General features: G+C 44.5%; 1 protein-coding gene across 1 annotated transcript in view; it reads left to right on the plus strand.

The window, feature by feature from the left end:
- The window catches only part of LOC130152426 (ras and Rab interactor 3-like), a 175,191-nt gene that overhangs the window by 137,383 nt on the left and 13,196 nt on the right, over positions 1-24,612 (plus strand). The window contains exons 21-24 of the mRNA XM_056345971.1: positions 11,524-11,596; positions 14,623-14,714; positions 18,006-19,484; positions 21,917-22,225. Coding sequence (XP_056201946.1) covers positions 11,524-11,596; positions 14,623-14,714; positions 18,006-19,484; positions 21,917-22,225 — 1,953 coding nt within the window. The remainder of the gene's footprint in view (positions 1-11,523; positions 11,597-14,622; positions 14,715-18,005; positions 19,485-21,916; positions 22,226-24,612) is intronic.

Raw genomic sequence — 24,612 nt, forward strand, 5'->3', positions numbered from 1 at the left:
AAGCCGTGTGTGCAAGCAAAGCATAACAAGGAATTCATTCACCTCTTCCCATCTGCAGGCAGGTGTTCAGCCATCTCCAGGAAAGCAGGGCTCTATCACATATAATGGTTACTTAGGAAGACAAACACCATCACTCCAAACATCCTCTCCTTCCTCCTTCTTCCTAGCTTTATATACTAAGCGTGATATTCTATGGTATGGAATATCCCTTTGGCTAGTTCGGGTCAGCTGTCCTGGCTCTGCTCCCTCCTGGCTTCTTGTGCGCCTGCTCACTGGCAGAGCACGGGAAACTGAAAAGTCCCTGATTTAGAGTAAGCACTACCTAGCAACAACTAAAATATCAGTGTGTTATCGACATTATTCTCATACTAAATCCATACCATAGCAGTATATCACCTACTAAGAAGAAAATTAACTCTATCCCAGCCAAAACCAGGACAACTGGAATGGTGATGGAAAAGGTGGAAATTTGTGGTACTGACAGAGGTCAGAAAGATGGGATCTTTCACTTCATAGCTAAAGTGAATGAACTGAAGTATGTGCTGCTATTCATGACACTGACTTCAAAGATAAAGGCATTTATTTGGGTAGCACTTGCAGATTTTCATAGGAGGGTTTCAAGACAGGGCTGGATGAAGCCTTGAGCAACTTGGTTTGACCTCATGGCTGACCCTGCTTTGAGCAGAGGTTTGGGCTAGAGACCTCCTGGGGTCCCTGCCAGCCTGAATAATCCCATGAAAGGCAACCAGCCAGTGAGACTGAGTCAGACTGTGGGCAAGCTCAGGGCAGAGAGCAGTTCTTAAAAGTGATGTCCTAGTAGAGCAGTAAAAGCAGTTCTTATTCACTAACACCCAGATTGTGGGAGAAATACTGCTAAGATTTAAAGAGGGATGGTGGTAAAAAATAAATAGAACATAATTATTTCCTGGGTTAGTGTCTCACCTGTGATATCCCCAAAAACCGTAACCTTCCTTTCATTGGTAGATATATTGTGTATGGGGGAAAGGAGGGAATGTGGTCAACCTATTCAATCAGTGCAGATTTCCAGTTGAAGTAACTCATATGAAGTATCTCAACATCCTTGGAAAGGCCCAGTAGTGTCCTATAGAGGCAATTATGTGCCCCTTGGCATATTGCAGAGCTGAGCTTGCTGTAAGCTGAGATAAGACTTCATCATGTGGAGTTAATAGCACTGCGAGCTTCCTGGACTGTCTTTGCACAGGTGCTGAAGGGACTTTTCAGTTGAAATAGGACAGTCCAAGGAGTAAATATACGTTCCTTCCTTCCAAACTGAACCTCTTGAGACAACCTCTGACTTGTCAGAGTGCAGGCAGAAGGGCCCATCAGAAAGTACATTTGGCTACTTCTGTTATCACTGTAATGGTACCATAGTTCTTTTTCAATGGTCACTTTAACCAAAACAGTTGGCCTCCCTAAATGAAAACCCTGCAGCTTTCAGCACCAGAAAAAAGAATTCTTAATACTGTAAACTAAGGCATGAAAAGCAGGGCAGGACTATTTATAGCTCTGATTTCCTCTGAATAGATGAGAGACTAAACCTGACATTACAGAGTGAAAAGATCAAGGTGTTTGGTTGGGGTTTTTTAATACCCTTTGCCGCTGTTCAGCGATAAGCAGAGAAAGAGGGGACTGCCTTGGCAACCATCTCATGAACTGCCCTGAAGAATTGTCTACCAGCTAGGAAGCTCATTAAGCATCTTCAGCTTCAGGTTTACTGTATAATATTATTTTACTGAAAAAAAATTATATGTAAGGCAAAAATATCAATAGTTCCAGTAAGCAGCAGTTAGACTACTGAAGCCTCATAAGCACAAGTAAAGTAGATGGAACAGGGTGTGGGCACTGTCCCTAGTAGAGGCAGGAGCCAGGCTGTAGGTGAGTTCAGGCTGTAACTTTGTGCTGATACCGCTGTCATGAGAAGTGCTCTCACCATCTCTTATCTGCCATCTGTGTGTGTCCACGCACCCATGTCCTTCTGGTCCCTGTGTTCCTCTCCCTCATGCAGATTATGGCTGGGAAGCAGGGAATAGCTTGGATGTGGGGGTGTGAAAGCAGGTTGGTATGGTAGGGCAGTGCTTCCTTAGAGGTGCTACCATGTGCTGGGTTATTTGAAATAAAGCCTGGAAAGGAGAAGAAAGTGACGTGGGGGTCAAGGGACAGCTGGTGACTTTGCAAAGGGTGGGTGGCAAACTGGGAGACAGAGGTTTGGGAACAGAGCAAAGGGGGGCTGTAGGCAGCCAAGGATGGGGTCACATCCTGTAGTGCTGAATGACTGTGTGAGCCTCTGAGATGCTCTGGGAGAAGCCAAAAAGGAGTCTGCCCACAGAGGCAGGAGCCCAGGGCTGCCTTGTGGTGCAAGGAGAGGAGGTTGCAGGCAGGAGGCAAGCACTGTTAGGATGGGAAGGAGGTCAGTGCAAAACTGTGGCCAAAATGTCCCATAGCAGCCAACCTCCTCATGGCAGAGCATCACTGGTGACGTGCTGAGGAGCTGCCCCTTCCCCTCCCTGCCAAGATGAATTCAGCTGAATTTTCCCGAAGAAGTCAGTGTCATTGCACCCATTTTATAGCCTGAGAGCTGAGGCACAGGTTGCTGAAGGGACTCAGCCAGCTGCACACCACCAGCCCTGAACAAGCCCGACCAGCACTGTATTTACTGGGCGGCAGAGAGGCCCTTTGCCTGCCCAGCACTTTGTTCAGCACTGAGGTACCAACACTACTATTCAGACTTTTTTGGTATGCTTTCTGTGTACCCTGACAGGCAAGTCCACTGCCGTACTGTAAGGGAAGCCAATTTTACTGATTTACTTCAGAGGCGTATTTTCCTTTATTGTTGCATGATGGAGTGTGTGAGGCAAAGTAAGAAACCGTTCTCAGCTCTGGGCCTGACTACCCTGAAAAAAGCAGAAATGTGCTGGAAAGAATAACAAGAGTTATCAAAGCCCTTGGGAGAGAAGATTCCTCTTCCATTCTCTCGCTAAAAATGGCTGATTCCATCTCAATTAAGCAAATCATACATTTCAGCAGCAGAACATGTCCAGGACTACTTTTTTCAAGTATTAGCCAGTCAATGAATAAAAGTTTGTGTATTTTTAGCAGGAGGGGCTGGAAAAGCTGAATATGTAGTTACCCTTGAGGTTCAAATTTTAAGCAGTTCAATTGCATATAAGGAGGCCTCTGGGCATGCAGGCTAGTGTCCTATATTCCCATAGTAAATAACTCCTGTTCAATGTGTTAGACGCCTTGCTATTAAGGAGGGTAGACTGACAAATGTTATCTTTTAATGTGGTTCCTGTTGCTGCTGATGGTGTCTGTACAACAGCTCTGAAGTTGTAGAGCTACCCTAGTTATCTTCAGATTAGCCTCACTCAGACACAGATAACAATCTACCTGCAGCACCGAGGGCTCAGCACAAGCTAATTTCCCTTGTTTATGCAAGTTTCTCATTAGCAAGAAAAATCTACTGTCACCTATGAAGCTTCTCAGCATGAAAAACCTACCATCGAGCAAGTCCACTCCATGGCATGAGATAACTGGGCAGCTCTGCCCCAGCCCTCCCACCAGCTCAAAGACTGCTGTTTTGTTGTTGCTTTCTGCTGGATCTCATCTGCTTCCACCAGCAGTGCAAGGCCAAAGGCCACCTCTGCGTGGGCTGTTACAAGGACACAGGAGACATTATCATTGTCTGGTCTACTGCCTGCGGTTTGATTGGAGATAAAGGCTGCAAGATTTCGACTCCCCTAAGAATGTCTAACCTAGACACCTTCCCAAGGTCAGTCTGCCTGCCAAGGATGAAATTTCTGTTACCCCCATCATTATTAACCCTGAAAACTGTGTGTCAAGGAGTTCCCACGCAGGAGACTACACTGAAGTAGGAGCCCAGAGTCTTGGTTTGGCAAGAACAGCGACCGAGGGCTTGGGGTGTATTGTAAAACACCATATGAGGACACATTTTATAACCTGTTGTGCAAGTTCATAATTTCTCTTCTAAATGCAGATGTGCACAAGGAAAGCAGAAAGTCTCATTTGAGCTGTTCCACATCACTTTGATGCACTGCTTATTTTAGAACATAAAGCACTTCTAAAATGTAAGACACTTGTGCAGCTGCTTTTTTCAAGATGTAACAGTGCCAGGCTTCTGTGTGGTTTACAAGATGTTTTGGAAACATTCTGGTTGCTTATAGTGTGTGGGGTTTTTTTCTTTTTTTTTTTAAACTCTCATCTTCAAGAGTTACCTCCCCTCTCTCCGGGCAACCATTTTCATTTTTACTTTAGGCTTTAAACCAATAGGATTGTAGGGAAAGCCTGTTGGAAAGAAGGCCTCAGGGTCTTGTTAGCTTTTTTAACCCTCCCTTTGGGGCTTTTTTGCCTTATTTTTCGCTCCCAAGAGGCATAATGCAAAATCTGTGTGTAATCAGAGCTAGAGACTGTGCGTGCTGTTCTAGGATAATATTGTCTTACCCTGCTCTGCTTAGTACCTTCAACGTAACCCAAAAAGCTTACTGGTTTTAAGACAGCTACTCTACATCACTACCCATAATACCAATGCCCTTGTCTTAGTGGCTAAACTGGAACAACTTATAATTTTTGTCCTTGGACAGTGTTTGCTATCTGAAGATCTTAAAGAGCTTAATAAACAAGAGTTTAGACTTGTAAATGAGGTAAATAAGATACTGCTAAAAGTAAAATGAGGGCAGTAAGGACCTCATATGTTGACCTTTGAGTAGGACTCTTGAAGGCAGTGAGAGTATGTCCTGGTTTCACAATCTGTCCTGCTCAGAAGAATGGGAATCAGAAGGTCTTCTTCAGTGAGGTTGGCAACTATGTGGGATCACAGCTCTTGGAAGCAGAAATATCATTTTTTCCTTTTATTGTCCACCCTATTGACCTCTGCCAGAGGGTTAGCCCCTTTCATCACTCAGTTTCGTAAAGTTGTTCTGGAAGTCTCTGATGCTGAAGTCTCTCATGCATGTGGGTACTGGATGGCTTCCCTTAAAATGCTCAGAAATCATACTTTTTTCTGTATGATTAACCTCAACTTCATCTCAGAGCCAGAGAAATAAACTTTTCTCCAAATTAAATGGAAAAAAATGGTTTGATAGCATATATATTTCACATAAGGATTGATTCTCAGGGTTATCTGTGCAACCTGGAAATTGTTGCTAAGATCTAAACCTCCAGAATTTCAAATCACAGCATTGTTTTCCTGTTACATGAGGCACAGGGGAGACTCTAATATCTGAAAACTTCATTTACTTCACAAAGTTTTACCAGATAAATTTGCCTTCTGAGAGCAACTTGCAAGTACCTATATTCAGTTTGTCTTGTCAGCCATAGCCCTGAGCCCTGACAGTTTGAATCACCATGCTGGGCATGTAATGCCATTGTAATGTACAGGTGGATGCTGAATTACCTGGGAAAATGTGACTTCTCCAGCAATGATCCCCTAGTGTTCAGCTGCTTACAGCAGGGACCGTGCCAGTCAAATGTGTCATCCTGCTCCCCTTGGTGTACTTGGGAGCCCTCTCAACATGGGAGTTCTCAACATTTGAGAAAGGCCATGTTTTCTCCCTCATCCCTGCTGTGTGAGAGCAAGAAAACAGACCCTGTGTGGCTACATCTAAAGCTCCAGCTAAACTTCACATTGCCATCTGGTCCTGGGAAGAAGTCCTGGATCTCCCCAGCCTCTGACTGAAGAAACAGTGGAAACCCAAGTATGGAATTTCCACAGACAGGTGCTTATTTGAGCACTGAAAAAGGAGATGCAGAGTGAGAATCTGACAAGGCAGGCAACTGCTTTGAAACCAAACAGCCATTCACCAAACTGAGCTCTGCTCTTAACCCCTGAAATAGCTGGCAGTGCTCTTGGGCCTGCCAGGACTGTTCACATGGATACCTGTAAGGATAGCACTAAGGAGCTGTGGCACTTTTCTTTTAGCTGGGTTAGCTGTGCTTGAAAGCACCCTTGAGAGCCACCCTCTCAACCCCTGCTGAAACATGAATTGCAATAAGGAAGAAACAGAACAGCGAGATGACTGTAACACATTCCTGCTCAAGCATCCTGCAGCAGAGGCAACGAGACCAGGCAGCAGCAGGATTTTATGCTGAACTAAAGGCACACAATTTAAGTGGACACCAAGATGCTGCCCATCTGCTTGGATGAATGTGGATGAGCCAAAACACAGTGGAGTGCCCAAGACCCCTGTGGCTGTTAGATGTGAAGATGTTCCTTTTTTTTAGCACCAGGATATGCACATGGTGCTCAGGTAAACAGTCAGCTCTACTGAGCATCCTCTCCAGTCAACCCTAGCCTGAGAAGAGTGCAAAAGCCTGTGTTTTGCATCTTCTTTAATGGTGTTAATTTCATTTTGCACATTATAATTATATTTTGTGAAAAACAGAGTTTAAAAATAGATTTCTCTTACACTCTTGAACCAATCTCATTAACACTTTATCACTTTCATAATTCATTAGCTTCAGTTTCCCAGGAACTGCCACCAGCAGTGGGTTTTGTCATCATGGCCAGAAATATTAAACTCTGTAGGAAACCATAAAATTGAAATCCTATGAGAAAGCATGAGCTGCATACACGACAGAAGACTCTGGCAGAAGTCCAAACCAGGGAAGTTTCTGCCCTTCCTTGATGAGGGGAAAAAACAGAAACAACTGAGTTTCATGAAAGAATCACTAAGAAAGACAAGAAAGAGAAAATGGACCAGGGTTGTCCAAGACAGTCTAGAGCTGTGCAAATGTAGAAGGAAACTACAGCTTAGACTTCAGATGAAAAAAGCAGAGGCATCAGATTACAGAAGAAATGAAAAAACCTTGAGAAAACAGGTAAAACAGTGACAGTGTTTACAAGAACACAACACTTGAAAGCCATACAGTACCATTCAGAAGATCATAAAAAAATAATACAAGAAACAATGTTAGGGACAGATACTAGGAACTTTCAAAAACAGAGCTGTTGCAGAAGGACACCATAAATACCTTAAGGACTTCCTCCAATGTACTCAAAATTTCTCTCCAACTAGCTGAAGGTCTTTTTCTTAATACCACCACCAGCCTAGTGCATGAATAAGGGCCTGAAGGAGATTTGCATGCACTCAGGAACTGAAGCAATAACCCAAAAGGTATTACGCCATGCTCTCATGTATCTCTGTAAAGTGTGTCAGGTACGATGAATGTAGTGTGTCACGACAAATGCAACAGCCTGGGGCTACAGTAGTCACTGCAGTCCTCTATTACAATACCCAGGGACAGGAAACTGCTAACCTGATCCATGCAACAGCTAAGGAACAGCAGCATCTGGAAGCAGAAAGTCAGTAACCTCTGTCTTGGAGGCATCCCATCTTCATAGTGAGTAAAGGGCTGAGGGCAGCAGAACAGCAGCAAAGCCACTGCTCACTGCAAAGGCCAGTGCAAGCAAGGTCATGGCAACTGTGTTATCAAGCCAGAGATTTATATCAAAGGAGGGATACACCAGTGAGAAGTCTAGTTAGGAGACTGTGGAGTTACAATCTTAAATCTTAAAATAGAGATAGACAAGTGGAATCACTCCCATGATGACAAATGTCACAGTTCCCAGAATCTGGAAAGATAAGAGCCTGTCCAAGCAGTACTTCTGAGTTCTCACAACTATCAACAAAACTGCTGCAGAATAAGGAATTCATATCTTTGAATTCGGATGTCTCTGCAGGATTATACAGATATCAAAAACAGTGAATAGGACTAAGAGCACTAGTAGAGAAGAACAAGCTGATGTAATTGGGTCCCATGAGCCTATGTAAGCAGTAAGAAGATGGGAATCAGGGTGTTTTGTCCATGTGACCAGAACAACAGGACTAGCAAACACAGTTCTGTGGGGAAAAATCAAGAGGAAAGGAAAGCAGAATGTTCACGGACAGTGTGACTCAAAAGCATTAGCATCTGCATGGAGAAATGATAGGGACATCTAAAAAGTAAAGGAAACATGAAGCCAGTTCCCATCAGTGCCTAAAGATGACACTCTTCAGATCATGTTGGTATAGTAAAGATGAGACAATCATAAGTATTTATTGCAGTTCATAACCTGGCCATGTCCTGTTCACTTACTGAGTTGCACAAGGAGACAAAACAGAGTATGGTCAACAGTGAACTACTAATTCATATTAGTAATGCTTCCATCACCCATAAAAAAAAAATTCTGTTAATTCTGATATCTTTGTTTCAGACTGCTCAGAATTGCCTGTTGATCTAATCACTTCCCCTTTTATTTCCTGAAGGTGACTTTTTTTCTGTGGGCCTCTAAATATCAGGTAAAAAACAATATGCCGTGGCAGTATGTTTGGCCCACAGAACCCAGCCTATTTTTTCTGTTGCTTTTGGTCATATTCTTGACATCCTGCCACTGTTCTGGTGAGACACAGAGATTTCCTTGCTCTTCGGGTACTCTGAGTGAAGTTTTATGGGCTCAAGAAAGGTGAATTTTGTCTCTGCATTTTTCAGCAGGATTACAGCAGTCTGGCAGAAAAGTGTCTGCTTTTAGATTTTGCCAGAGTCATGAGTTCCTTTAAATGGCAACATCATGATCCCTCCCTGAGTAGCAGTGCTTATGTCAGTGAAATGTCCCCAGCTACCCACAACACATCCACAGCCAGAAAAAAGCAACTCTTCCAGACTGTCTTCTCAGAGCAGGGTGCCTTGAGGGCAGTAGTGGTACTGGGGGAGGTATATGTTGTCCCCAACAGTCAGCAGAGTCCTTTTAGCTGTACAAACTTGCTATTTTCCGCATCTTTCCAAGAATCAGAAACGTGCAGCAGGACCCAGCTAATGGTTTCCACAAGTGAATGACAACCATTCCCACAAGAGATGCTCCTATACCAAACCCATCATCTGCCACCAAACAGCAAAGCGGTCAGGATGATGCCTGCTGGCAGTTAGCAGGTGTCTAGATAAAAATAGGTCAAGGAAAAAGCGTTATGGTTTCTCCCAAGGAAAACCTTTCCCACAGCAGATTGTAAGGCTTTCCCTATGGGTGCTGTGCTGGGAGCGGGTCCAAGTGGCCATGGTAGTCCTGCACAGGCTGCTTGACACTCTCATTGTTCAGAATAAATTTTGGGCAGAGTATTGGCCTTGGTGGTGCTAGTACTTTAAGTAATGATCCATCTAAAGCAGTGTTTTTCTATTACTTGTTTGCAGGCCACCCAAAATGTCCCAGCAGAGCTGTGGGTCTCTGTGTGATGAATTCCAGCCTGCTGACAAATACACTTGATTTTGTTACCTTCTATGACCTCTCAGAGCAGACTGAGAACATTGCAGTTTCTATATACACCCTACTGAAAACTCCTGTCCTTAAGCTCCAGTACCTAAACTGCTTTACCTATATAGTTTCTGGGGATTTGTGGTGTTTTATGCTATTTAACTATATATGGGAGGAGATGTAGCTGTACAGTGACAAGGCGCTTCTGTGTGGATACTCCTGACACTGAGGGGCTTAGACTAATATTCTTTTGTTCATTCCCAATTCATTCAAAATTCAAGCTCCCAAATGGCAGAGCTTCCTGGCACAGAAACAATCATTAGTCCCAATCCAAGTGATCTGCTCATGTATGTAAACATGTACAGGTGCAGCTGCTCTCTAACCTTCACCTGCAGCTCAGGATGCCAAAGTGAACATGTGGTTCTTAACAGAAAAAAAGCCCTTAAAACCGTCGTCCGCACAAAGGGCTTTATTTAATTGCTGGAGATTCGAGTGAGTTCAGACTCTTGGGTTTTGGTTCATTCTCTGGAACAGCACTGGATTTTGTCTTTATTTTTGTTTCCTGTGTCAGAGCTTCGAAGCAGATGGATTTCAAACTATAGAAATTGTTCGTGGTAGATGTTTAATGAAAATTCCTGACTGAAACATGATTCTTATTATGGAGGAAGAAAAAACTTGCCAAACATTTATTTTTCCAGTTGTGAGAGAAAAGTAAGGGAAGAGATTTTTTTGCTTGAAGTACATGTTAAATTCCACATTGCAGTCTGGTATCAGTGCACACACTAAGGTTGATCTGTTCAGGCTGATCCAACACAAATTGATGTTAGGAACGACTTCTGAGAATTACACAGCCTGTGCCTCTTTAAAAAATACCCACATCGGTATATTCAGCCCAAAATAGCGACCTGCCAGGCCTAGGGTAGGACAAAGGGAGAAGTAAAAGGAGGAAATACCTTGTTTGGGGAATGAACTGTGAAGCTGAACAAGAGACAAGCTTGAGCCTTTCCTTCCAGTGGGATTCTCTGCTGGCTGGACAACAAGAGCCAGTGCAGAGAGCCAAGGGAGAGGAGAGCCAGGCGGATGTCTCCTTCCCACAGGTACTGGAGGCCCTGCTTTATGGGAACAAACAAGCAGGCAGGCCGGGCAAGGAGCTGGACATGTTTCACAGGGCTGTGAATCATGGCAGACTGAGGAAGCTGAATCATGATAGCTGAGCTTCATGTCCACAGCTCTGAACTGTGGTCTAGAAAACAGAGTGAAGGAAGATGCAGAGCAGTTACAGGCACTGCTGTGTGGGTGTGAGCTGGTGCTGCTCCCCAAGGACTCCCAGTGTGCTCCTGTGGCAGGAATGTTGCAGTTCTGGGGCTCCAGTTCTCTAGCACCAGTAAGTGCGCATTTTTGAGAATCCACAGCAGATTTCCTTAAACTTGTCAATTTCTGTTTGTGATGGTGTGTTGTGTACATACGGGCACAGACAATTCGTGAGACTGTAAAGCTGAAGCAAAGATGGACACTTCTGCAGATCCATCTCTTTCTCTCTGCCTTGAGTTATTGGTCAATGCAAAATTTTCTCCACCATCTGGTGAATTTTTTCTAGCTTAGCAGCCAAAAGCTCTATAATGTGTAAGATTTGGGCTACACAATGCCATAGCGTGGAGTCATCTTGAAGAGCTGTAATGTAGTGTAGATTGCATTTTGCCACTTAAAGGAAAGTGCTGTTGCTGTAAAACACAATGGGAGGGTGAAGACAGGGGAGATACAAATAGGCTGTGCTCATACTGCCTGCGTGACCCAGGTCAGAGCCCACACACGTAGCAATGAACCAGTAATTTCTATTTTTATTTTTTTTTCTTCAAAGCACTTTGTCCATCCAGACCAAACCAGATTCCAGCATGGAGAGTCACAAGGTCAGCCCCATATGTATTGCGGATATGCACATCCTTAGAGACAGATGGACTTGTAATAAACCCTTTGGAGGTGACCCAGGGTTTTTTCTTCCCATTGTTGCTAGTACTGTCACAATACTCTAATATCTTGAGCTAGTCATTCCAAAAGCCAGGCTGAGACATTTCTTCTCTAGTGTTTCCCTGAAGAATCTCATTGTGTTTGGCCATCTGAAGCCAGTTCTTTATGCTTCTTCATATTAGTCCATGCAAATACTGGACAATCACAGAATGCAAGATGTGTGAGCCAAACCCACCAGCTTTTTTCACCATACAGATCAAAGAAAACTGTTGCTGACTGTCTTTTTTGTTTTTCATCAGTCCTGTATCTGGAAGGATCTGTCCTTGTATTTGAGGATGTCTTCAAACTGGTTGCCTTCTACTGTGTCAGTAGGTGAGTTGGATTCATTGCTTCCATGGAGGGGTCCCTTTACTCTCCCCTCTGGACTGCCTTTCCCCAATATCCAATCACAGCACATCCCCTGCTGTTGCCTCCAGTTTCCTCTAACCTGTCAGAGCAGGAGCTATTTCAGATAGTAGTATCTCTGATGAGGCTAGGCCACCCAGTTTCTAGTCAGGCACACCATAACCACAGCAGTCCCTGAAGCTGGAAGCTTTGTCTGAGGAAGGTCTGTAGGGCTGCACCCACAAAGGACTGAGGCACTGGACTAGGGCTAGGAGAGCAGGGAAAAGGGTCCTGGATTAACCATCTCTTATTTAAAGCAGCTTTAAGCATACACACACACCTGGCAGGGACTTAGCAAACCTGCTAGCGGACTGTTGCCTGTGGGTGACTCAGAGCACTTAGTCACTTATCGGGAACCTGTCAAGGAGAGTAGTCTTGGAACAATTTATGTTCTTTAGCCAAAATTAAAAAATAAAATAAAGCAATAATGAAGAGACCTTGTTTGTTTGCTCAGTACAGAAATACCAAACGTAGCGGGCACAGAGATGGGAAAGACCTGTAAGGTCATTTTCATTAGGGCAAGGTTTGATCAGCAGCTGATGAGTCCCTCTGCATAACTATGTGTCTGCAGTGTCCTCTAATCTGTGTGTTTGTGCCAAGCACACTGCAGCAATATCTCCACAACATTCCTGTTGCAACAGGCCTAGTTTGGGGTGGGATTGAAACTTTTGACCTCCTCTATAGAAACTTAGATGACTCTTAAAGTAGGTATTTCCCTTTAAGAGAGGAAAGCAGATTCAGGATATGTTTACAAGGCAGTCATGTTAGTGACTTGGTTAGGTCACAGAGTAGGAACAGTCTATCTATGGTATGACACAGTGTGCTGCAGCTTACCCAGCTGGTAACATTCACTCTATTTTGAGGGCTGCTTCTGCAGCCAGCTGACTTCCAATGCTGCTGGGCCAGGACACCTGCCTGCACACAAGGGACCACACTCTGTCTCACCTTCATCAATGAAAAGACATTTAGCCATCTAGATGTGTATAAACCCTGTAGAATGAGCAGAAATTAAACCCTGGGCCCATATAAAGATTTCTGCCTTACCAAAGCGAGTAAGAGCCCATATACAAACAAAAATTGAGCATTTCTAGTCAAATGGCTGGTGGGAGAGAAAATATGCTCACCTCTGCTTTCCTGCAGAAAAGGTCATGCCTTAAGAGTCTCAGAAACAAGGAAAAGCTTTTCTGTTATTTCCTGTTACAGATGTTACTTCTCAGTGTCAAATACACATTCACATGGTTCATATGATTTCTCAGGTCACTGTCAACAGACAAGGTAAATAGGGAATAATTTTCTGATAGAAGCAGGTAATAAAAAAGCTGCTTATGCACTGACATACCATTTTCTGGCAGGAGCTGTCCGTGATGGTGAGTGGAGAGGCCTGTTCTCAGGGCTGTAGTAAATAGTCATCTATAAACAGCTGGAAACAGCTTATCACGGCTGACGGGCTTTTCTCAAAAGTCTTTCCTGGTTGATTTACCCTAGATCACAAAAATAACATCTGTAAGTAACAGGTGACTTGATGGTTTATCTGCAAGCTGCCACCCCATGAATAAAACCAGATGTTTTTTTCTATTAGAGTAATGTCTTAATGTTTCCTGATTTTTAGACTTATTTTTCTACCAAAACTGAAAAATAATAATAATTAAAAAAAAAAATAAGGGAATTGTTCATACATATAACAACAACAAACAAAGCAAGCAGAGTGTCCATGGATCCTCTTCCTCTTTTAAACCTGATATCTGCCATGAAAAAAAATAATAATCCTGGGATCACATCAGTGTATGTCAAACAATATGATAACAGAGTGCTCAGTGGTGCAGGGAGAACCCTTGCAGTACACAGTGCATCAATAAGATATGTGTCTGTTAATAAGGGCAAAAATAGTCCCCCTGCTTTCATCTGTGAACAGATCAGTCCTCCCCAGGTCTGCAGTCATATGCATTTTTGGGGTGTGCATTTGTGTAGCAAAGAACACCTGCTCACAAGGCCTGCATTTTCTAAAATAATTTCCTGCAGTTTGCAGGACTTTTTGTTAGATTTTCTAATGTGTAAAATGATCCTGTACCATTCCTTCCTACCTTTTAGGGACTGTTAATGTTTTTTCTAGTCCTTGTTAGAACGGGAATTGAGGTAGGAGCAGGTTTAGCAAATTGTCACTGGGCAAGAGGCAAACCTGAACAGTTCACTGGCAACCCAGGAGTTCCATGAAATTATTTGCGATTTAGGGTGCGTTTCAGTGAAACCTAACTAACGTCCTTTGAGAGACTGTATCTTTTTTTCAGTGAAAATACAACATCTTTCCAGAAACCAATCAGTCTGAAGTCTCAGAGCAGAGAGTAGAGGGATATGTTTTCTCAGTGCCATGTAGCACTTCATCTTTTTCTGTCTCTTCATCCAGAGGTTACCCTTCCCCAGGAGGAGTCCTTCTTCCCTAACCCCACTGTGTCTTGCTCTGTCCCCATGCCTTACACTTACGCTGATTTTTAAAAGGGAAAGCAAGATAGGGAAAGAGGGGTAAACAGAAAGAAAAAGGACTGTAAATACCCTCCACACCAAAAAGAATGGCTTTTCTAATTGCAATAATTACCATTTGCAACACTTCAGTTTTCATGGGAAGGTATTTCAACCCTTGTGGCCTTCCCTGAGGTGAGAGGCGTTCCTGCTGTTTCCAGAGGAGGAAGCAAAATGCAATGTTTAAGCTAGTGGCATGGCACAAAGCATCGCCACAGGAGCTGGTGATCTCTTGTGAAATCAGAGCAACTCAGGCTGGCACAATGTACATGATGCCTTACTGGCCACGAGATCTCCCTTTGACAACATCCAGGACTTGGCAGAACAGGGATGAAATTGCATGCCACTTCAATCATGAAAACCAACAATAAAATTAGGAATTCTCAACAATTGTGGGGTTTGTCCTTTTGTTGATTTTTCACTGTGTTTCTTTTTTACAGGGATTTGCTGCCCTTCACCCTGAAGCTACCACAAGCAGTATTAGAAGCCAGTAGCTTTCAAGATCTTGAAATTATCTCTAGTCTGGGGATAGGTAAGTCCCTTAAAGCAGCCAGAGTTTTGCTCAGACTTGTGAGAACCATGGTGCCTCACACAGACACAGTGCAACTAGAGGATAGATGAACTATTGTCTTCAGTATAACTGAGGAGGCCTGAATGCAAGAGAGAAGATGCTTATGATCTTCATGTTTATACGAGCACACTGAAAAAAGGTCTCTTGCCCCTTTGGACATAAACCTCCACTTGGACTTCTGTGCAGGGCATGGGATCTACAGTCCCACTGTATAAGCTGGGGCTTTCAACACTGGAAGCATGGCACAGCCTTTCAAGAGTAGCCTACACACATTGGAAGTAGTTGACATCTGAGGTATATGAAAAGAGGAAAACACTTTTGCAATTTCCCCTTATGATGTGTGTGGGTAATGCTGATGGAAATGTGATAAATTTTAATTTTGATATTTCTGCTTTCTCTTGCAGGATTTCTAGTTGGTAGAGAAATATGTAGTGTCCCAGCATGTTCTCTCGCCTCACGCTAATAAGATGCAAAAAGGAATGTTATTTTTAGTGACAGCACCAAATGAGCAAATTTTAGATCAGATGTGTAATGCTACAGAGCTGGGAAATTCAGTTCTGTTAACTAAAGGAATTATCCCTATTCCTTCCCATTTAACACTCTCCACTTGAGTAATTACAGTTAGCCACTCTCATACTACTTTGCTTTTCAGTTTTCCGTCAGCTGTTGAAAGCAGCAAAACAATGGTAAAAGCTGAAGAGTTAGCTCACTTAGAGATACTCACTAGAGCACCCTGGGGCTTCACGGATCTATTTTTGGATCTTCTGCATTGTACCTCCCAGAAGGCATGGGCAAACCCCACGGGTTTCAGTTCAGGGAGCTTTGTTGAATTTGACCATCGGATTTGCCTCTAACACATTTAGCATCCCCTATTTTGAATATGTTCCAATTTGTAAAAGCATCCTTGAGTATGAGCATCCAGCCAGCACTTACTGCTTAAAGAAAGGTACTTTGCAACTTGAGATAGCACGTTGCAAACTTATTATTAATTTTATTATAAGAAGTGTAAAAATTTGGATTAAAATGTATGAAGAATATCATGATTCTCCAACCTTCGGCTTAATTTGAGCCAGCAGAGGAGATCCTGACTCAGGCAACAGTCTCCAGCAATTTCTGAAAGGAAGGATTAACTAAAGCACAAGCAGCAAAGCAATATTGGTTGTAGTCTTCTTCCTCTCCTGTACACTGGTGGTCATAAAAGTGGTGATGCTTGGAGGTTTGCTTGTCACAGGACATTGCATGCCAGGAAAGTTTCTGACAACACAAGAAATCCTGCTTTTGTGTAAAGATTCCCTGGGAAGTTATGCCAGCTTCTTGGAGTGCCATGCTGTCTCAGTAAAGTCAAACAGGCTTAATTAATGGATTAATGTTTACTGCTTCCTTGAACAAAATGTTGTGGGTACAAATGGGTACACGAGCAATAAGTGCTGCCCAAAGTGGCACTCCCAAAGGAAAGGTAGCATTGTTTGAAATTCTTGTATAGTGCTTTTTATTTATTTCAAAGTTACATGTTTTTGAGGGTGTAGAAGTAAGATGTCTACCTGCAAGCTGGATTGTTCCACGAGGGATCTGGCTGTTATGTATTATTGTCAAAAAGGATGTACTGCAGGCCCTGTAGTCCTGACCTCACTGGTACAGAAGGCATTTTGGCAGAATTAGCGTGATTGCACCGCACAAAGAGCACATACCACCACAGATGTGCTGAAGCCTCACAGAACTGCTTAATTATCCCTCCTAGAGTGTAAGCTAAGGGAGGATCCAGGACAGCAATAGGAGATGATCAAGCTGCATTTCCTTCTGTATGACACAGTGTGGCTGGGCTGGGAAATGCCCTCTCCGAAGTAGCTGTGTAACCCTTGGTAGGACCACCTCATATGGTCCTTCGCAGTCTGAGGGGAGCATTGCCTGTCCATCACAGTCTTTTATTCTGACCACTGCTGAGAAAAATAACCAACTTCCCTTTTGTAGAGTGGTTTACTCACCATTTCCTCAGCCCATGAGACTCCACAGCATTATATTCTGACTTAAGCAACTGCCACTGCCCTGTATTTGCTGATACCCAGCAAGAGTTGGAGCATTTAAGGGAAATCATACCCTAGACAGTCTCAAATGTGAGGGAGTTGGCAGTGTGATGCTATTATATAGTGCAGTTGCATCTGTGCATCTACTCCTGAATTCTGTTGTCAAGTGTTCTGCTGTTCCTGGCAACACTTTATTTTAAGCTTCTTTGTTCTCCTCCCTCTCATGGTAGGAAATCAGAGAATAAAGCTGTTCTAACCTCAGACCTCCCTAAGAAAACATGCTGATACGCTTATAAAGCCAAATTAGCCATGGACACTAGCCTAGGCTATCACAGTTTTTAGAGAGAGGCTAAATCAGCAGTTTAATCCTGATGGGAATGGACAGCCTTTTAGTTCACCTGTGCATGGCTTACTGTGTGCCTATGTTATAGAAATGCTTCGTTAGAGGGAGCAGAGGGGCAGCGAGGAGTCAGCCTGCCTCTCCTGCCCTGCACCCACCGGAGGAAAGGGAACAGTCCCTGTCCCTGGGACAGCTGGCTGTGGCCCAGGGAACCAGATCGCTGTCAGAGGGAGGGAAGGCCAGCAGTGGACTCAGGGCACCAAGGGGGAAAGGCAGGGCCCTGCAGAGAGCAGGTCATGGCAGCAGTGGAAAGAAGACAGCTTTTCCAGCAACAGTGTGTTGCTGGCTGCAAGCAGGAAGCCATAAAAAGTCACGGCTGCACCAGGGGGCAAAACGGGAAGAGGTGGCCTGTCTTTGGGGATGCAGTGGGCAAGGTAGAGATTTTATCTGAATGCGTTTCGTCACTGAGTTCTATGTTGGCTTTAGTTGAAGAGTTTCTTTGCTCTGTTTTGGAAGTTCCTTTGAGCTTTCCTGGGGTGCTTGTTTTTAGGAAGAGTCGCAGGCAGGTGCTGCCCAGGGCTCTGGCCAGCTCAGCCCTGCACCCCCTTCCATGTGATGGGCTGGGGCCAATGCTAGTGCAGCCGACAGGAGAATGGGTCCCTGGCAAAGCAAGCTGAAGACACCGTTCTGAGCTTTTCCCCTAGTTTGAAGCATGTCACACACATAAAACAAGCGACCCTTTCTTCACACTGTTTTGTGCAGAGGTGTGAAAGCTTGTGCACCATTTCTTTTAACAAAAAGTAGGACTTCTACATACCAGTAGCAGCTAAAATTGTCTCAGAATTTTTTCATTCTTCTTTTCTTTCATTCTTTTTTTTTTTTTTTTTACAGATTTCTGGGATTCCTCCTTAAACCACAGAAGAAGAGGAGAGGCATTATCCCACCCTGCAATAGAGTCTGCTTTCAGCACTGCCCAGGCAGACAGCCTAAGATCTACCCAGTGTTTTGCAAGCAGCACAAACCACTGCTCATGTGAAATTGAGCTGTCAATAGGAAATGACAGGCTGTGGTTCGTGAATCCTATTTTTATAGAAGAGTGCAGTAATTCTTTTCCCCCGGATGTACCTCCTCCTAAAAGCCATCCTGTGAGTGCCAATCTTCCCCCTGCCACCACGCTCACTGAAAGGAGGTCTCCCCGCCGCCCCCCTCCACCTCCACCTTCTCAAGCTCTCATTCAGAAATCTCTGAAGTTCCTGCAGGACCCCATGACTGCCTGTGAAGAAAACGAGCTGCTTCTTCAGCCACTAGGAAAGAGCATTAAGGAAATGAAAATTGTGGGCAGTGACAATAAAGAAGAAGAAGGGAAGCAGAGCTGCTCAGTCAGTGAGCCCTCGGCAGTGAGTCCCAAGAAGGGCTCCCAGCCCTCTGTCCCCCCACGGAGGCGGCTGTGTGAGAGGACCTCAGAGGAGGGCTGTGTGGGTAAGCCTGGAAGTTGTGAAACGCTGCGAGTGGAACAGACGGAAGAAAAACAAGACACAAGTACAGAGAGCAAAGATAAAAGGTCGCTGTGCAAAAAGGCTGTAGAAATGCCTGGGGAGGTTCCCGAAAGGACTGTATCACAATTTCAGGAAACAAAGCCCGAACCTGCAAAGAAGAAGGAGGACATGCCTGGGATACAAAGCAGTGCTATTCAGCAAGGAAAGTCACCTCCTATCCCACCACCAAGAAGAAAGAGGCTTTCCCAGGTACCAAAGATCCCAAGCTCCTGCCAGTCAAAGCAAAGAACAGTGGCAGAGACTGCCACGGCGCAGGCTTTGTGCAAGAGAAGCCCAGCTACAGTGGCAGGTGGTGCCACTTGCACAAACACCAAGACTGAATCAGGACATGGCCGCAAATCTGTCAGCTCAGCTGAACTGAAAGGTTCACACTCGTCCCTGGAAGGCCCAGGAGGCAGCACTGTAGCTCAGGCATCAGCGTCTGAGCCAGACTCCTACTCCACCAGCAGCACAGAGGATGACCTGGAGATGCTGAGTAGTTCATCTGGTAAAAAGACACGGTCTGTGATCTTGGACAAGGCCAAGAACAGGCTGTCCTTTGCCAGCTTGTCCAATGTCTTCACAGTCTTTTTGTCTAGTGACAGGAAGCTGCAGAAGAAGATAGTAGAGTTGGCACAGGACAAGGATTCATACTTTGGCAACCTGGTGCGGGACTACCGAGTGTACAGTTTAGAGATGATGGCAAAGCAGAGCTCCAGCACAGAGATGCTGCAAGAAATCCGGATGATGATGACGCAGCTGAAGAGTTACTTAGTGCAGAGCACCGAGCTGAAATCTCTGATAGACCCAACCTCCTATACCGAGGAACAGTTAGGTAGGTGACTGTGCTTTACTCATCCTCAGGCAGGATTTGGGAAGGTGAGGAGGAAGACGGGATTATAGAGACATAGGTTCTGCATTACAGAATTATAAACCATCTCCTAAAAGCTGAGGGGTGCAAACTGAAGTCTACTTTGTGGTTGCCAGCACTTGGAGGAGCAGCTCTAAAAACTGGGAGACCAATGAGGGGGAAAATCGCATTATGAATGTTTTAAAGGGAAGAGTTTAAGCAGAAGAGATGTATGTGTGTGTAAAAGAGACATATATGTATGTATGTATGCATATACATATACACACATAAAAATCTGAGTCTGTGTGTGTATATATGTGTGTGTACGCATAGGCACATACACGCAGAGCTGTGTTCAAACACAAAAGGCCAACTCCCCCTGCACAGCTGTGCTCCCCATGGCCTTCCACATCCACTGCCCCACGCTTTGCAGTGAGGATGGAGAACTCCCTGCATGTAGCAGCCACATCAGGGGTCAGTCACTATCTCACAAGGAGTGACAAGACTACAATGATTTTGACTGGCACGTTGGAGGAGTCACTCGATCCTATTCTGTGCTCCTCAGAGCTCAGAGGTGTGGAAGAGCTGCCTGCTACAAGACCACTGCTGGCTCCAAAATGCAGAGTTCACTTCTCTTTAGCACAGACGTAGTTTGCTTTTGAGGAGAAGGAAAATAATACTTCTGGCTGTTTAGAAGTGTTTTGTTGCTTCTCCTTCAGTATTCTGTGAGGGAGTAACGCGCTACTTCCCTCCTTGCTAAGAAATGCACTGGCCTGTAGGATTTTTTATCCCACTCAAAACCATACAGCCAGAAAAAGTATGCATGCGTGCACTCACACAGTCTTGACTTAAAACTGTTTCTTGAGGACCAAAAACCCATGCAGAGCTATTTATGAGATCTCTAAGTTGCCTTAAAGCAAGCTGGGAGCTGGAAGACCCCCAACACAGAACATGGCCAACCACAGAAGTGACCAGGGATTCCAGTGGATCATGCAGTTCCAGTATTAGGTGGGACCCAGCTAAGTGGTGAGCCAGGACCCAGAGGCACTCAGCTGTCAGTCTCAGCAGGCCCTGATGACTTCTTTCTCACTCAGCGAAGGCTTCACCTGATCCTGCAGTCTCTGCAGCAGAACAGACCTGCTGCCAGCCCCTTGCCATAGCTAGGAGGGGGGAGCTACAGTTTCACTTCTCATGCACTTCATATAACACCTGCAATTTTTGTCCCGATAACCCCTTTCTTCAAGGCAGAGGGGGGTGTCAGCACAGAGAAGTCTGTCTTGAGTCTGGATTAGGGAAGGTGGAGAGGAGGCAGAAAGAAATGTTCTTCTGCTTGGTAGAGTTGCATCTGTGCAAGGATCCCCCCACCTTCACACAGACAGACCTGGTTAGATCTAGCCCTGTTCACTGGCAGTTCCTTAACAGGATGATATGATCCAGTCAGCCTAGGGAGGACTGTCTTCTCCTGTGGAGGCCAGGGATTTCCACCACGTAAGATTTGCCATTTGAATTTGCCCTGCTTCAGGCTGACTGATTCTCTGGATTCTTTAAAATAGTTGCATTTTGTATACATAAATGTTACTGCCCTCTGTTTCACTCCTCACTGATTAAGCAAATGAACTCTTTTGCCATTGACCTTTTTGCCTCAGTGCAGGGGTGACGAAAGGATCCCTTGTAGTCCCTCTAGCTCTGCCCCTGGTTTCATGGAATCACACAACAGACTTTCTCACAGTCTCTCATGGTTCCTTTTGCCTCCTGCTAAATATTAAGCAAACTCTCAACCCACACAGACTATTTCCTCATCCACAGGTGGTGTAAGAGATGACTTGAGTATCAGTAAATTAGAGTCACCTGAGTGGTAAGGGTGAGAAACTTCAGACCTGCTGCTGGTGTCTGCCTCTGAGCTGGTGGCTACAGCCCCTCTTCAGTCACTGCAGAGAAAGGGGCACTTTGAGGATGCAATTAATTTAATCCCAAAGCAAATATCTCAAACAGGTCTGAGAGATATGTTGGAAGGGACATGAGATGAATCCTACACGGACGTCTGTAAGGGCAGGGCTGTAAAAAGAAGCACGGTTAGGTGAGGTTCCTCATCTCTTCACAGAGTTAGCTTTCCTGCTGCCTGACAGTGTCATGCTGGTCAGCCAGGAGTCAGGCAAAGACAGGCTGCTGGTAGCAGGACCTCTCCTACAGCTCCAGCGGCAGATACTGCACATTGATGTTCATCTCGAGCCTATTCAGGACTTCCGGACTTGGTAATGAAACATTTACTTTCTGGGATGTAATTTCTGTTCCCTGCTCACAGCTATGCAGTAGTGCATGAATAACCAACCACATGCTTTCTTAGGAGTTTTACTTGCACTTCTACTAATATGTTAATTATCTCTCATGGACTTTTGTATTCTCCCTTCTCTATGCAGAAGTGATTGCTGAGACGGCTTTGTACAAATGTGTCCTGAAACCTCTAAAAGAAGCCATTGATTCTTACTTAAAAGAAATCCACAACAAAGACGGATCTTTACAGCAGCTAAAAGAGAACCAACTTGTGATACAAAACACAACTACCACTGACCTAGGTGTCACGACCAGTGTGCCTGAAACTGTTGTGCTGGAAAAGATCCTTCACAAGTTCACAACCATGCACAAGGCCTACTCCCCAGAAAAGAAGATTGCCATCTTGCTGAAGTCCTGCAAACTCATCTATGACTCTATGGCTCAGGGAAACCCAGGTACAGCACTCCTACTGAAATGGTGTCCCTCACTGGTCCTTCTCCATGTATTAAGGGAACAGTGTTTATGGTACAGTTGATGTGGTAACATTCAGATTGGAGGTAACAGTGATGGTCAGTGTGTTTGGTATCAGCTGTCTGCAGGTTGTGTTCAGAATGGGGGCTGGTTAGCGACTGTGAAATTCTCTACACTAATAACAGCTATAAAATGTTACCTGGTTAATTTTAAGCTCCATAACTCCAGAAAACAGACATCTGTAAGTGGCTGGTTTATGGGTAATGTTCTTTTTGCACAGGTCTTCACACACTTCTCCATAAACCCTCAGAGCTCCGACCCAGCCTGTAGCAACTTAAGGTAAATTCTAGGAATGGCTCTTTGGGAAAAGTCTCTTGGTTTGGCCTTTACAAAGTTTTGCCTAAATTGAGAAGGACACACAGAATGCTAGTACTGATGCTTCAGTAAATTCCAAAAGCCGCTATGATGTGAGGAAGTATGTGCTCTGAGTATAAATATAACTTGGGCCTCAGGCCAACCACTAAATGCACACATTAGGCCCTTGGCCTGCAGACAGAGTGCATTTTTAAAGATAGACCAGGAAGCCACTTCCTTCAGGAATCTGTCTTGCCAGTTTAAGAGCTTTCTTTGTATACTGATGAGCTGATGACCAGCCATGCATATATTTGGAGAGAAGCCAGACAATAATTTGCAATAACTTGTGGTTGTTCATAAACTCAGAATCTCCAAAGGTGCTTTTAGCTGTTCTGCTTTATTTTGTACTGACAACAGCCTTGGAGTAGTCATGCAGGAATTCTGTCCCTTCTGAGCCTCATCTCAGGGTCATCCCTTGGACAGTATGCAGCAAGGTTCAATGACCAACCTAAACATGTTAACAGCAGAGCAAGAAGCCACCCCAGCACTAAGCCTAAGCGGAAGGCAGATAGTACCTCTCACTGTCTACAGGTATTATGAGAAGATTTGGACACATATAGGGGAATTTGTGGTAACTTTGTTAAAACAATTATGTTAAGTTCGAGAGTAAATTTGGTATAGATCAAAGACTTGCATGCCCCCTTAAAAAACACATAGAAGACACAATCTCCTTCCAATGCTGGTGGTGTCTTACCTGTCTGTCACACCTCAGCTCAGGGCTGGAATTTCTTGGTTGCAGGAAATGCCGTTGTGTCATTTTATGTAATAGAAATTAAGAGTCAGGGAAATAACTCAAAAACCCCTACATGTCTTAAAAGGTTGACATTCATGAAATCAGAGGATTTTGTTGTGGTATGCTATGCTAACCAAAGCATTTTGGCCAGCTCTGCTGTTTTCTCATGTTGAGTACTACTGCAGGCAGGGTGTAGGTCAAAAGCTGACTTCATTCCTGTGCATTCAGTTCCCTCTCCTATATATATGATCAGTAATGCAAATTAGGAGCTGGTCAGAAGAAAACTGGCCTGGAATTAAGGAAATGTACCCCAGTGAATTCAGACCAGAAAAGGAGGTTAAGGGGGGGGTGAATGCTACAATCTAACTCCTGGAAGACAGTGGACCTGGAGAGATTGAATGCAACATCCTGTAGACCCACTTAGAAGTGAAAAATGTGAAACCTCTTCAACAAAATTAACTGATCCCAGATCACTTTGACTTTCCACCTGGCAAAGACAAACATTCTGCAAACTCAAAAGTTTTTCTGACAGGGAATTCCCAGCTGTGGGCTGCTCAGACCAGATTTCAGCGAGTAGGAATTCTCCTCCTGCTCTCTGCCCTGGAAAGCAGCAACCCAGGGCCCCATCTGCTTTCAGCCAGCCCTGAGGCAGCACAGTGCTTTTAACACAGGAAGAGCAGAGGCCATGCTCGGCTTCCTGTGCAGTAGTCTGTTCTTCTTTTAGCTCCTTTTACTCGCTGCTGAATTAGAAAGTTCCCTCTTCTTCCAAGATCAGAGCAGCTGGAACACAAAGCTAATAATTCCTTCTGCTGCAGGACCAAAATCAGTCTACCTGTCACATGGTAATTACTTATGTTGCCTGGTTTAATTTGCAGTTTGGCAGCTCAGGCCAGGTCTTTATTCGCTTTGCTGACCGTAGGATGAGCTGACCAGAGAACAGGGTTTCATCTCAAAGCAAAGTGCAAATACCACCAAATCAAGCACCCCTTTTTTTCAGACCTGTATGGGAACACAAGTTTTTTAACATTTTGAGACCCATGTACAGCAGTCCAGGTTTGGCCAGGGTGTCCCAACAGGTACGAAGTTTTCTTTAAAACTAGGGATAGGCTTACTCAGGAACATCTGTGTCTGTGCTAGTGCCCACCTCTGCACTGCTGCAAGAGTCATGAAACTTTGAAGTCAGCCTTGACTGACTGACTGAAGGTATATCAAGCTATTTTAAGA

This window comes from Falco biarmicus, chromosome 7 (assembly GCF_023638135.1).
Source record: "Falco biarmicus isolate bFalBia1 chromosome 7, bFalBia1.pri, whole genome shotgun sequence".
NCBI lineage: Eukaryota > Metazoa > Chordata > Aves > Falconiformes > Falconidae > Falco > Falco biarmicus.